This window comes from Pempheris klunzingeri, chromosome 9 (assembly GCF_042242105.1).
Source record: "Pempheris klunzingeri isolate RE-2024b chromosome 9, fPemKlu1.hap1, whole genome shotgun sequence".
NCBI classification, from domain to species: domain Eukaryota; kingdom Metazoa; phylum Chordata; class Actinopteri; order Acropomatiformes; family Pempheridae; genus Pempheris; species Pempheris klunzingeri.
In genome coordinates this window covers 5,945,632-5,959,010 of record NC_092020.1, presented here as the reverse complement: position 1 = coordinate 5,959,010, position 13,379 = coordinate 5,945,632, and the positions used below count along the sequence as shown (strand labels likewise).

Sequence of the window (13,379 nt, the reverse complement as noted above, 5' to 3'; positions counted from 1 at the left end):
ATGTAATTACAGACCTTTGAGTGATAACGTTCTCAACGAAGCTGTGACCATAATGGACCTGTAAAGCAGTGACAAAAGCGATTTCTATTTTCTGCTCTGAAACAAAAGCAGGCGTCATGCAGAACAATCAAAATAATGTTGAATTAAGATTTGATCAGCGGGTACAGCTATCGACATTAATATAGAGTCAAGAAACATATTCAGTTTTCTGCCCTGTTTTCAGAAGTTTTACTGTAATTATTGGCAGAAAGCTGTTGTTTTCAAGTGTCCTTGTTTTTTTGGCAGCCAAACCCACAAAAACACAAGAGGACTATGGGAAATATTCCAGGTAACCTCAGCTGCAGACGCCGCCAGTGTCACAAAAATGTTAAATCGTATCACATGATGAATTAGCTGTCTCACGGGAGACATTTTGGCCAACTGCGTCTTGATCATTCGAAGTGATGGACGAGTCAGACTTTGCTGTGGACTTTCTGTGGATTCATCACTGTCCCAAAACCAGATGGTCAGTAAAGCATCAAGGAGGTGTTTATTCTTCAGAAAGAGCCAGTTTGTGCTGCCACATGAGCAGGGACGAGTCACTCCGCAGATTTGACTATAACTTTGCAACTTTACCAGAATATGAGTCATCACCAGGATGTTTTAGAGCTCAGGACTGAAAGGTGGACTCGCATTTGATCAATCTGGCAAAAATGACTTACAGTAATGCATTTTGGTGCACAAAACACTATTCATGTTGATGAACATCACATCACAGAGCCACACTCTCTTGTGTTGTTCTTATGACACTTGTGTTTTTTCATAGGTGATATGTTAGTTCGACATTTGAAAGAGAATTTCAGCCAGAAAGCAAGTACAAAATACCCATACCCAGCCTCCAACCTTCTCACTGATATTCACTGCGTGTTTGTTTAAAATGGAGCCAGCTGTTGATGTTCTCTTCCTCTGTGTGCAGAGATGTGTGCTGAGAGGGGAAACAAACCGTAACTGGATGTGCTGCTTATGATCATCACTGCATTCAAATTAAACAAGAAAGTCCCCCTTGATCTCTGCTGATTCCCACTGATTTGTCTCCTCCATGCGTGTGTGTGCATGTACAAGGTGGAGCGTACATGCCACAGCCAAGCAATCACAATGAATTTAAAATGTAATTATCACATGGATAATTGAATTTGTGAAGTAAAAGACTTACAATGAAACGAAGTTCCGTTAATGAGCCAATTTGAACTTGGTAGCGAAAGATGTGAGCACACACGACGGTGTTACTTTGAGCTGCTGCTCAGTGGCTCGGCGTTATTGATTCGTCTTACGGCTACATCTCAGAGTGGTATCAATAATCTGAAGGTGCCACCCAGAAACTCAGCACAGATTTGATCAAAGATCCCTTTGCTTGTGTATTTTTTAAGCTTGTACTTGGATATTAATCTGCTCACTCTATGATCTGTACTGACCAAAGACAGGCCACTTTATATATTTAAAAATCCTTCCATTTTAACTGTACTGAGTCTCACATGCAGGATGAGCTACATAAACTACATTAAAAATCTTGAACTTTACTGTAATGTATGTATGAAATATCAGCACAGTGTTTTTTAGTTGCACGATGTTATTACATTTAAACAAAGGCATATTATCTTTATGTGAGTATATCCTACATTTACTGAACCAAACAAACCAAATCCTGATTGAATTGCACTGACAAAACTTTCTAAAATCCTCTAAAGCTTGCGACCTTGTGAACAAGAGAAAAATAATGAAAAAGCAAGTTTAGAAAAGTTAAATATTTTCAGTTTACTGCAGGCGTATTTGGCTTGTCCGAACATATTGGAGACTAGTTGCAAAGTTAAATAACCCTAAAAAACACTGTTTTTAAAAAAAAACACAGTGTGTACTTGCACATATGCATATGCACACTTATGCAGCCTGAGCGGCTCTACCAGGAGTCCAGCTCCAGACAGAAAGCTGTGTGTGCTGCTCTGGTCAGGGACTGGAAAACACAAACAACTGGGTCGCTGGGAAGTTGCCAGAAGCTCAGAGTAATGATGATGAAGCCAAACACAAAGACTTGTGGGTGAAGTGTGCAAAGCTTCTCCACCAGATCTTTGTGTACTCATTTTTGTCTGTATACAGGGTAAGTCATTCCTGTGCCCGTGGCCATGCTAAAATAAGATTTCTTTGTGCTCCTGCAGGGCAACTCCAACAACATCGCCACCGTCGACATTTCAGTCGGCTTCGTTGGACTGGAGAGTTACATCGAAGCTCCTGCCATCTTTCTAACAGCCCTCAGCACTTACGCAGGGCCCCTGCTCTGGGCGTGTCACCTCGTCTGCTACCTCAGCTCAGAGAGAGACAGGTAAGTGTTTAGTTTAAAGGCACTCCACAGCAGCAATGTCCAACCAGGGACGTCCGTACCCAGAGCTCCATGCAAAGCCCAATTCATTAACTCAACTGAAAAATAGAAATTATGATTTGATTTCAAAATAAACAGCCAAAGTGCTGATGTTTAAAGCCATATGTACAATAACCAGTAACCTAAAAGTAATGAATAAACAGTTGAAACATCCCCAAGTGGTAGAAGTATGAATTCCACTTTGATCAAAGCATCCCAAACACTGACAATCTGATTATATAAAAAAAACATTATTTTAACAATAAGCACGCTGATATAATCAGTAGTCTAAAATAACACCCAGTGTATAGTCCATTTCTAAGAATACTTTAGGAACATGACAGGTGGTGCCAGTGACAGGGTACTTGAGCTCATCTGATAGGACTGAAGGGTTTAGAAGCCACTGCTCAACTGAATTATTTAATTTAAAGGTGCTACTCTCTGTTTCTTTGGTTTTTACCATCTGTGCAGCACAGCCAAACAGTGCCACCACTGCTACAGTTACTTTACAGCGTTTCTTTACGATACTTTTTCGCTCTGGATCCTCTCTGTGGGTGGGACGCTACAGGTGCGCAGGTATGCTCTGTTAATTGGTTTACTCAACATGGCAACAAGGAGACTCATTTGAAGGGTATCAAAGATGCATGTAAACAGCTTAACCTGTATAAGACCTGAGCTGGAAAGAGGCCAGTAGATGGGTTGCTGTATGTGTGTGAATGTGGCCAGTAACTACAGCTTCCCCACAGCGTGAGGCCCTTTGCTCAGGGCTGAGTGATGAGGACCGTGGCGGGGCAACAGCTGCCTGCTGATGGAGCCAAAACTAAAATGCTCTTTTGATATAGGCAAAGCACGGTATCTGTATGAAAGGAGTTTGCTAAACTTGCCACAGTGCTTTAAATGTCACTAACAGGGATGCAAGGACACATCTAAGGCTTCAGCTTTGTGACTAAACAGCCACTACCTGTAATGTAAAAAAATGTATAATTCTGTTAGCATAAAGGTCCCTCAGAAATTCGACTGCAGAGGGTGTGTATACCAATGCATGATTTGCATTCTTAATAATCTTTGATTCCACATTTTGAATATAATTTGTTAAACATTTCAGCAGTTCAGACAGAAAAAATTCTACTCATCTTCACATTTGTGTGCTGCCAGCGGCAGAGCCCAGGGAGGACGAAGCTGATCCGTTCGTCCATTCAACACTTAAGTCTGACTGGCTAGCCATGAAATATGATGTGGACATTAAAGGTCCTCACAGATTAAATCACATGTTGGTGACCTCCCGACTTTTCATTTAGAACCATGATGAGGTACACATGTGCCTGTGGCCGAAAGTTTGATCCACAACGAGACATTGCCACAACCTCTGGCCAGATGTCCATGACATTTTCACCATCACTACCACAACATTTCCACTTTAACACTGAAATATTGGAATTTACTCAGCATTCATGCTTCCAAGGTGATTCTAATGACCTCCATCAGCACCACACAGCGAACTTACTCTGAAGTAACAAATAACAGCATAACACCAACGACATGTGTTGTGCATTTAATGTATTTTAGTTCAAACTGCTGCCTAAATGTAGACGCTCATGTGAACCAAAACTGCAATAACAACCCAGGCAGGCAATAAATGGCATTTAGACTGACGGCACGACTGATCTGCTCACAAGCCGACCGTCATGGGAGGCCTCACCGCATTTGCAGTGCTTTCACCCTCTGAAGAGCCAAATCACCGGTGTGTTGTTTGGCCTGCCCGTCACTTTCACATTGTGTGCTGCTATGAACGCTGGAGCCTCTAAAGGCCTCAGCAAGGGCTTGTTATATGATTCCCCTCAAGGTAGCATCGCATTGAATCCAGCTTATGGGACAGAAAACCATCTTTGTTTGTTGTTGTTATTCTTAGTCTGGTGCTTTCCACAGAAACCCCACCTGCTCTATGCACTCAGAGACATCATGACAAATGAAACTCTAAAATAGCCTTGTGCACTGTAGCTCATTTAGGCTTCACTCTGCACCATCAGCAGCCCGACCACACGGCGAGTGCAGGAAATGGACTTTGATCAATACCTTTTTAACGGGTCTCCCCTGACACACTCAAAACCTGCTTTATGATTTGAAGAGAATGTTTTCATTGTTTTAGTGCTCAGAATCACTGTAAACCTGAGACACTGGCCAGTCAGAGGAGACCCGTCAACATGACTTTACTTTCATCGCCTAAACTGTCAGATATTCTGACAGAAATACTAACAGATAAAACCAGGTCAGGTCCCACTATTTTCACCGTGTGCGTGGTTTCCAAGAAGCTGCATTGAAGCTCTGTGAAATTACCTTTTTTGAGAGCTGTTAAAAAAGTACAAGTGCAGATGGTGACAGATAGTCAATCCTTTGTGAGCTCAAAAGTAAAATGGTTTACTGAAATACGATGTACTGAAGGACAGAGCAGCCTTCTATCAACCTCTTACCTCTGTGTTTTGGAGGAGGATTTCCAATGGTGGGATCTCCTTAGTCAGAGCTTCATTTGTCCTTCATTTTGCACATTTCACACCGTGTTCAAGGCCCCTGCTCTTCTTCTTTTGTTAGTTTGGCCATTTTGTTGTATGACTTTCTAACCACACACTGGAAAAGTGACACCAAGCTAAAGCTTTTTTATCCCCTCATTCATTTCTAAAACTGTGAATTAGAGAACACCTCATAGAAGTCGCACATCCTCTGCACTGAGAGAATCAAGTTGGATTTTACACAGCTTGACTGTTTACCCTGGTAGCCCATCTGAGAGGTGGCAGATGAATGTTTTAGTAGCTCTTTGAGGTGGGGCACGAAAATAAACTACTTTAAACTTTAAAACAGCCGCTCTGTGGAACTCGCCATTAGTTAAAGAGCTTAACCTTTATGCTGATTCACAGAGCATGGCGGGATTCAGATTTTTTTTTTCTTTTTTTTTTTTTTTTGAAGTGGGTGTCTTACACCGTTTTCCTCCAAGTATCACACTCACCATTCATTTTTCTTCATCTGAGGACGTACATACTAGTCACAGATTTACAAATAGGTCCCTTAGGGCAACACAAGTGATCACACAAGTCCCCAGTCTGAGCTTATTGCCTCCTATTATCACCAGTAATATATCATATTATATATAAACACATTTTCTGTTTTGTAAGTAATTAGACAACTGTTTTAAACTGGGCATTTGTTATGAAGGAGCACTCCATTGATTTTAGTCATCTAGTAAATGTACTTGTAATGGGAAGTACTCAGTCTGTTAAAACAGTTGTATAATATGCTCTGTATTCCAAAGCCTGCTGGTGATATAATCACGGTTATCTCAGCTCGGGCTAGAAGACTACAAATTCATAACAGAGAGTCTGCAATACAAAGTGAAAGACTGGGCATTTTACCAGGCAGCGAGGGTTTAAGGAAAGACCACATTATGTCCCTTACTTTGCGGAATTCAAATACTAAATCGCTGTAATCACTGCGTGCCCCTTTAAATCTGTCTAATTAGCTGACCAGTTGTGCTGCTCATCCTAATGAACTGTCACCACAATGTAACTGGTGTTTAAAATATGAGGTAGAACAGAAATGATGTCCAAGACTTCAGAAAAAAAAAGGCTTTCTCTCTCTCTCTCTCTCTCTATATATATATATATATATATAAATATATATAAACTAAAAAAACTGGACATCATAGCAACAAATGCGGAAGTTTTTCTTTTTCCTGTGTGCGACATTGTTGAATTGTTGCTTTCTGAAAAGCTCATCACTGATTACTGGTCAGTAAGAGTTTTAGACAGAAGAGATTGACATTGTTGTGTGTGCGTGTGTGTTTTAACTGGCCCTTTGATTGAATATCCACCTCCAAGCTGGACCACTTCCCATGTCTCCTACTCCTCTTGTCTTGGGAAAAGGCTTGAAGTTCCTCCCCCTCAGCTGGGACTCTGCCTGTTTGAATGAACACGATCCCTGTGCTAATTTGCTCATGCGTTTCACTGCGTCAGATATGAATCCTAGCGCACACGTCCACGAGTCTTTGTGTATCCGTGTGTGTTTGGCTTTACATCATCATCTCCTAATCTCCTCACTGCATCCCTCCTCCCATCATGCAGGTTTTAAAGTCATTAACTTCTTTATCAGAATTTGCCAGCAATCCATATTATTGTGAGAAGATAATTGGATCAGACTCTTCTCCTGGGCACATGCGTAAGGTAAAATCTCCAAAATGTGAAAATGTGTCCTTCATTGTGAATCATCAAACAATCTGCAGCTTTACTGATTCGACATTTAGAAAACATAAAGCAGCTTAAGCAGATGACCTTGATTTAAACTTTTCTGTGTTGCTCTACTGGAGTATTGCCTGTAATTCACAGTGCGGAGTCGTCCATTTTGCTCTCTGCAGTGCTTCCTCCTCTCTGATGAATCCTTCTCCTCCCCGCAGGAGCCCGGTTGCGGTCGGCCATGGCTGCTACTGTTTGGCCCTGCTGAGGTCTGTGCCAGCTGCAGCCTACATTGTGCTGGTAACCGTTCTGCGCTACCATCTCTTCGTATGGAGCGTCTTTTCACCCAAATTACTGTACGAGTCCATGCACCTGCTGCTGACTGCGGGGGTCTGCCTCTTCTTCAACACCATGGAGCAGAGCCACAGTTCCAGTAAGTCTTAGGGAGCCAAAGACAAACATCCCTGCACGAGGGTCGGACGCAGTCTAACGCTGTGTGTGAGACTTTCAGGCTGAGACGCTCTGCTTAGTTCTTACCCTCACTCTGCAGTGTACCGCTCTGTTCACACTGTGTGAATAAATGCTTCAGAAGTGGCTCTTCCTCTGAACTCTGTATGCTTTGGTTTTTAAAAAATACTTTGAGAATGCACCTTCAATGTATTTTTGAAGACTCTATTTAAATATTTGATTCTTTTAAAGAGAAAATGTTTGTGGATGAATAAAGGTGAAATGACATGAAGAAGCGTTTTAAAAGAGAAGAAGTTTTTGGATGTATACACACTGTAGATTACCTCAGGGACTGGTGAACAGTGAGCTACAGAGCCACAATAATACAATAACGTATAGTTTAAGGTTTACCGCGTATGATTAAATTACCTTGATGTTACATGGGAGAACATCATGTTCATTGTGAACACCTGCACCCACACAGTTGTTTTCAGTCCTCCTGGCTGAAGTTTGGCTGAGTAATGCTGGAACTTATGAGGTCAGCAAAGCCAACAGGCCTTTTCACAGACGACATTCTGACACGTCCAAAGAGGAAAAGCTCTGGCGTTTATAAGAGAGTTAATGACGGCTGAATTCCATTTAGCTGCTTTGAGTTTCAGGGTCCTGGTGTTGTACATGCAGGCTCACTTATGACACTGTCATGACTTCACTGGAATAGAGCGGAGCCATGATTAATGTTATCCGTAAAACCTGAGCTTTTCTCACTATGACAAGTCAGAATGTCTGCTGTGAAAACAGCCTAGAGAGGTTAGAAAGGTTTAGCTTGTCCTGGCTGCAGCAGACCTCAATCAAGTGGAGTGTATACCGGTTCACACAGCCCTGGGAAGAGGTCTGATCAGCCAACAGAAGTGAAAACCTGCGTGGGTGTAACATGGAGGTGCAGAAGGTTTTAATATGGGAGTTTTCAAGACATTAGTTTCTCTTCAAAGGATGTGCGGTGTGCTGCTAAAATATTCTGTACCTACTTTTTATCCCTGTTCTTAATCACTCTCAAAACTTTTTAACCGTCCTTTTATGAGGGACATTTTGGAAATGGCTGACACAAAGCTGTGCTAGATATCCTGCGCTGTGTGTGTATATGCACATACAAATGGTTTCTACTGATATTAAGGTGAGAGGGTTTATACAATTGTAGTTTATCATTTTCATTTCAAGGGTCCATATAGATACAAGACTGGACACTAAACCAATTTACTGGATCACTAACATAATTCCTTCATGACGTAAATGTATGTACATCATCATTTTCCACAAATTAATTGTCTGATTCCCAGAAGATTACACTGAGAGGCTGCAGCAACCTGTGACATCTAACCAGATTTTCAGCTAGCTGTCACTTCAGTTCAGTCCAGACATCCAGAGTCGGTGTATTTTAAGGTATGCTTTATCATTTTTGGCTATTTTCTCAGGCTTTAAGTCAGATTTTATTAATTTAGTAGCAATTTTAGTGTCTTGGCAAGCATTTCTCCTGCATGTAATGTCAAGTAGAGGTCTGCAGCGTTAATATGCATTTTTATGGCATATTCTCTTTTCTACTTAATCCCACTGAGGCAGGATGTGAATAGCATTGAGCTTACTGTTATACCCACTCATTCAACTACTACACTCTTTTCTGTTGTTTTCTTTCTTTCCCACATTGTTCAGTAGGAGATGCAGTTTGGAAAAACAACACTCAAATCATTCTAGTTGGATGACCTTAAAGTTCTGCTGCAGTAACATAATTCCCTCTTTGATTTGTTCTCCTTATCCAGCCGAATCCTCCTGTATATACATTACAGTTTGGAGCCATATAATCTGGCAGTGCTTTGCAGACTTATAAACTTAACTTAAACTTATTTTACTTCTACTCGATCTGCTCCTTCAGTATCACTGAGAATACCACCAAAGAAAAGCTGGCAAGTCCGCTGGCTGTCGTCCAAACCAGTGAGTTTGGAGCCACAAGAGCAAACCATGTGTTGCTGTCCTGGTACTTATGGGGCACACTGTATTATTACAGCTTCTGACTGATTGTTTGGAATGTAAAATTAGAAAATGGGAGTATCCGAGTAGCAGTCACAGTGAAGACTGATGCTGAAGTCTCATCAAACCTCTTGTACTTCAAGAATTTGCATCTTTACTCCTCCAGCGTGCAGTGGTGCATTACAAAGGAAGAGCAAAGACTTGCATTCCAGCAGTTATTTTGTTATGGCCGCCTGTGATGTCGATGAACAGCTGTGACAGCTTCAAAGCTCCTTCGTCATTATAAGCTGCCAGCTCTTACATCATTACCCTTTGAGATTTGTCCAGAAAAGCAGGTTGAAAGATAAGCTAAAGCTACAATGAGCAACTTTTCACCTTTGGGCAGAAAAGTGTATCGTAAGTTCCCGCCCCAACACTTGTCACTCACCTTGATGAGCTGTCTGCCTTGAAGCAGCATCTCGCCCGGGGCGAAGATCACTGACATCCCCCGAGCTGCCACAGGCGTCGGACAAGCAGATCCCAAAGTGAGAAAGGGGAAGGAAGAAAGCAATGCTGATGTTCAGTGTGTTCAGTGCGTTTTCCAATAGATTGTGTCTGATGCAAGACGAGCCTCTCGCTTTGTTGTGCTGGTTATAGTTGTTGCTGTGACTCACCTTGACAGGAATAACCTCAGCGCCAACTGTACCCACAGAAAATGGAATGTCCTGAACATCATTGAAAAGTCAGACAAACGAGAGGATTTACATTTGAATTCACAGGGTCACTGACAGACACTCGCTGCATACTGACCACTGCAGGTTAGCTGGTTTGCATCAGAAGCGGGACATATTTCACTTTGAGGTGGCTAAGCTCAAAGCCAAATTGACCCTTCTCTAAATTGACAGCATGCTGCTGTCAAGTGCCTTTTTTTCCTCTCTTCAGCTGACTCTCACGCAGACTTCAAACAGAGTCTGATGGAAATAGTTTGTGAACCAGATAATAATCTACATCACTCATGCAGATCATCCAGTGCCAGTGTTCAGTATGCTTCACGCCACTTTGCTTGTCCGACGACCATCAGGATGTCTTTAACCGACAAAAAGGCGTGATGGTAGTCCACTATGGGGCCATGGTGACATATGATACAAACACGTGATGTAATGATGTGTTGCTTTGGTGAATATTATGCTTTTGAGGCCTCCGTTTTGAGGGCAGTTTCAGATTATTTAAAATGAGCACCCTATTAGCTCAGATGGGGAAAGAGTTTTATGTTCTGTGTGATCAAAATGAATGTGGGTCTTTTGAAGAGCTCAGTGGGGTTTTATTGTGCTGAACATCTGTGTTTGGTAGAGCAGCATCCCTTTGCATCTTGTCAGCTACACTGGACCAAAATAAAAACCTGCAGCACCACTTTAGTTCTGTGAAGTTTTGAGAAACTCCTGAGGTACTTTAAATATGATTACAGCTGTAATTCTTCTTAGTTTTGGCAGCAGATTTGCTGCCAGTGGCCAGCGAAGCATTTTTTTTTCTTGGGTTTTCTGTTGATTAAGTTTGGGTTTCTATAAGAAGCATTTTTCATTTTTTTGCCTCTTTGTCCATTCAAAGTTTCTTGTCTGTGTATTCTAAACAAACCAGAAACTTCCTTAAAGACCTACAAGACTGAAGATTTAGATTAACCAATGTGAAATCTTTCCTGTAACGACTAAGAGCTGTAATCACGTGAAAGTAGAAGAGCAAAAAAATGTTTTTAATCACACAAACCAAATAATAGAAAAATAGTTCTTGATATAAATTGCAGTTGCATCAGGTTTTTAAGATGATTTATTCTTTCTTTTCCAAAACCACATGCATCTTGGTGTAAAAACCTGGCTGCACCGGTGCAAGAAGAAGCCTCAAAGCAGCTTCTCACAAGTCTGATGGGACGACACTTTCTGTGTGAAATCATTCCTCTGTATCCAAATACCTACCGGCCCATGAAATGGATCAGAATAATTGTAGCATCCTCATGGCTGAAAGCTTGTAAGCACGTGTTAGCAATACAGTTATGCGTTACATGAAAAGTGGACTGGTTTATGTGTATCTTTGGGTCTTGGTAGATATTACACTCAGACTGTCGAGTGATCCTTCAGTTTGAGATGTGAACTCAACTTAGGTTTTTGTTTCTGGTCTAAGAGACAATGAATTAATGTGGTTGACTTTCAAGTACTTCCCGTTAATACATGAAACCTGTGAACAATCCTCTTGTTCTTATGTCTTGTTCTTATTGTAACTATGCAGTCCGTCCTTTCACCACTCTTTTATTTCTTTTACTCATTTCCTTTTCTTTTTTTTTTTACCTTCTTCTGATTTATGCATCTTCTGAGTTGATAGTTCTGCAACCACTGTAAGATGACAGATGACTTCCAATTTCCCAAAATGGTTTTTTTGATAAAGTCTCGTCCCTGTTATTGTTCTTGATATTTAAATAAATCATTTACTACACTACTACAGTTTTAGCTTCTGTGTCATTTTTGTCAGCTGTGACATCGTTGAGACAAACTTTCAGAGCAGGATCTTTGTTGAACTTTCACATATTTCAAGCAGACGTTTTAATAAGAATTCATGCACAGTCCTCTAGTAATATTAGTGATTAGCTGCCCATTAAATTGTCTTTCAGCTCCGTGCAGCCTGCGTGGAGGCCATCTGTCCGCAGGCCCAGGCTGCTCTGGAGGATGAATGACATATGAGGCACTTTTCACTGGAGTTTCTCCTGTCAAAGTTTCCTACTGACTTAGTAAAACTGGACAAGAAACCATCTGTGAAAATGCACCTAGCGAATGTCCATGCACAGCGGAGTAGTAGGAGGATGGTAATTTAGTAATCATCCCTCTATCTGTTATCCACCCACTAAATAATTATTTTATGCCTTCAGGAGCTGGACTTCAGTGCCATTATTAAAGGAACCACACATTTCATGCTATGCTCACTTCTGAGTGGGAGTCTTTCTTAAAACCTCCAAAGTGATGATGCACTTACGATGTGTTGTCACTGACATCAGAAATGTTGTGGACAAAAAACTGAATTCAATTAGTTTTTAATGGAAAATGTTTGTTCAAAGCCCCTGAATGTAGATATTTGTCAGCATCCACAAGTTACGTGTACGTTTTTTTTTTTCATTTTATTTCACATGTAAATAGATATATCATTTACCTACATTTTAAAAATGTACCAATTTACATTTCCATTTTCCTCCACAGCAGAGTTTTGTGTCTAAATTGAAACACAATTCTTACAGTGCTTCTTTGTTCTGTTATTTTCATTTATTTTTGAATATTTAACATATTTAACAACATACATAACTGATATAACTGAGTAATTCTTATAGTTTTACATGAGCTCTGTGTCTATGCTCTATCCATCTACTAATTTTCCATCACTTATTCAGGTGCGGGCCACGGTGGCGACTTCCTTCCCAGTCATGAGCTCCAGCACTGCCGGGGCATTTGGAGGCTAAAAGGGATATGTAATCCCTCGCGCATGTTCTAAGTTTGCCCTGAGGGACTCCTCCCAGTCTGACATGTCCAGGAGGCATCCTGATCAGATGTCCAGACTACCTCTACTGGTTCCTTTCGCTGCTGAGGTGCAGCCATGGGTCACCAAACAGGACACACTTCGCCATCCACAGACAAGTCTGGGCAGAACCCTGCTTCCTGAGGCGTCTGATTGTTTGCCAGAGCTGACTTAAACCAAAGGTAACTCTCAGTGAGGTCGTCAAACTCATCCTACATATGTGCTCTTGCTTCCACGACCACAGAGACTGCGGTCCTTTTGGCCTGCCAATGCCAGTCAGCAGATTCAGGATTTTATTGGGCTAACTGAGCTCAAAAGGCCTTTACTCTCACCTTGTCAGCTTCCTCCACCAGAGGAGTTTTTTTTTTTTTTATTTCTATCACAACTGGCACAGACGACCTTCTGGACGCAGCAATGAGTAGCTGCCTCAGCAACAGAGGCTTTATGGTGCTTTAGGTTTTCTTGTACCAAGTACACCTATAAACCATCTGATGCTAAAACATGGAGGCTCATGAGAAGCAGCACATGAAGCTAGCACTTTTTACCCCACCCAACCCAATATACACTGTTGCCCATAAAGTTGGAATAAGTTTTCAATGCCCCCAATTTTGTTAAAGCCTGAATACACAGTTTGCAGGTTAATTGTGGTTTAAGTTTCACTGTGATATGTTTGGAAGAGTTTGATCAATAAAGTTGAGAAGATATACACTTTATTTATCAAGAATAAATCACATTGTCACAATCATTTCATGAGAAGAGGTAAAAAACATTTTATTCCA

General features: G+C 41.3%; 1 protein-coding gene across 1 annotated transcript in view; it reads left to right on the top strand.

Annotated features, from left to right (window-relative positions):
- pigg (phosphatidylinositol glycan anchor biosynthesis class G (EMM blood group)) overlaps nt 1–7,206 on the top strand; it is a 56,220-nt gene extending 49,014 nt beyond the window's left edge. The window contains exons 12-13 of the mRNA XM_070836702.1: nt 2,190–2,353; nt 6,828–7,206. Coding sequence (XP_070692803.1) covers nt 2,190–2,353; nt 6,828–7,050 — 387 coding nt within the window. The 3' untranslated portion in view covers nt 7,051–7,206. The remainder of the gene's footprint in view (nt 1–2,189; nt 2,354–6,827) is intronic.
- The last annotated feature ends 6,173 nt before the right edge of the window (nt 7,207–13,379 follow it).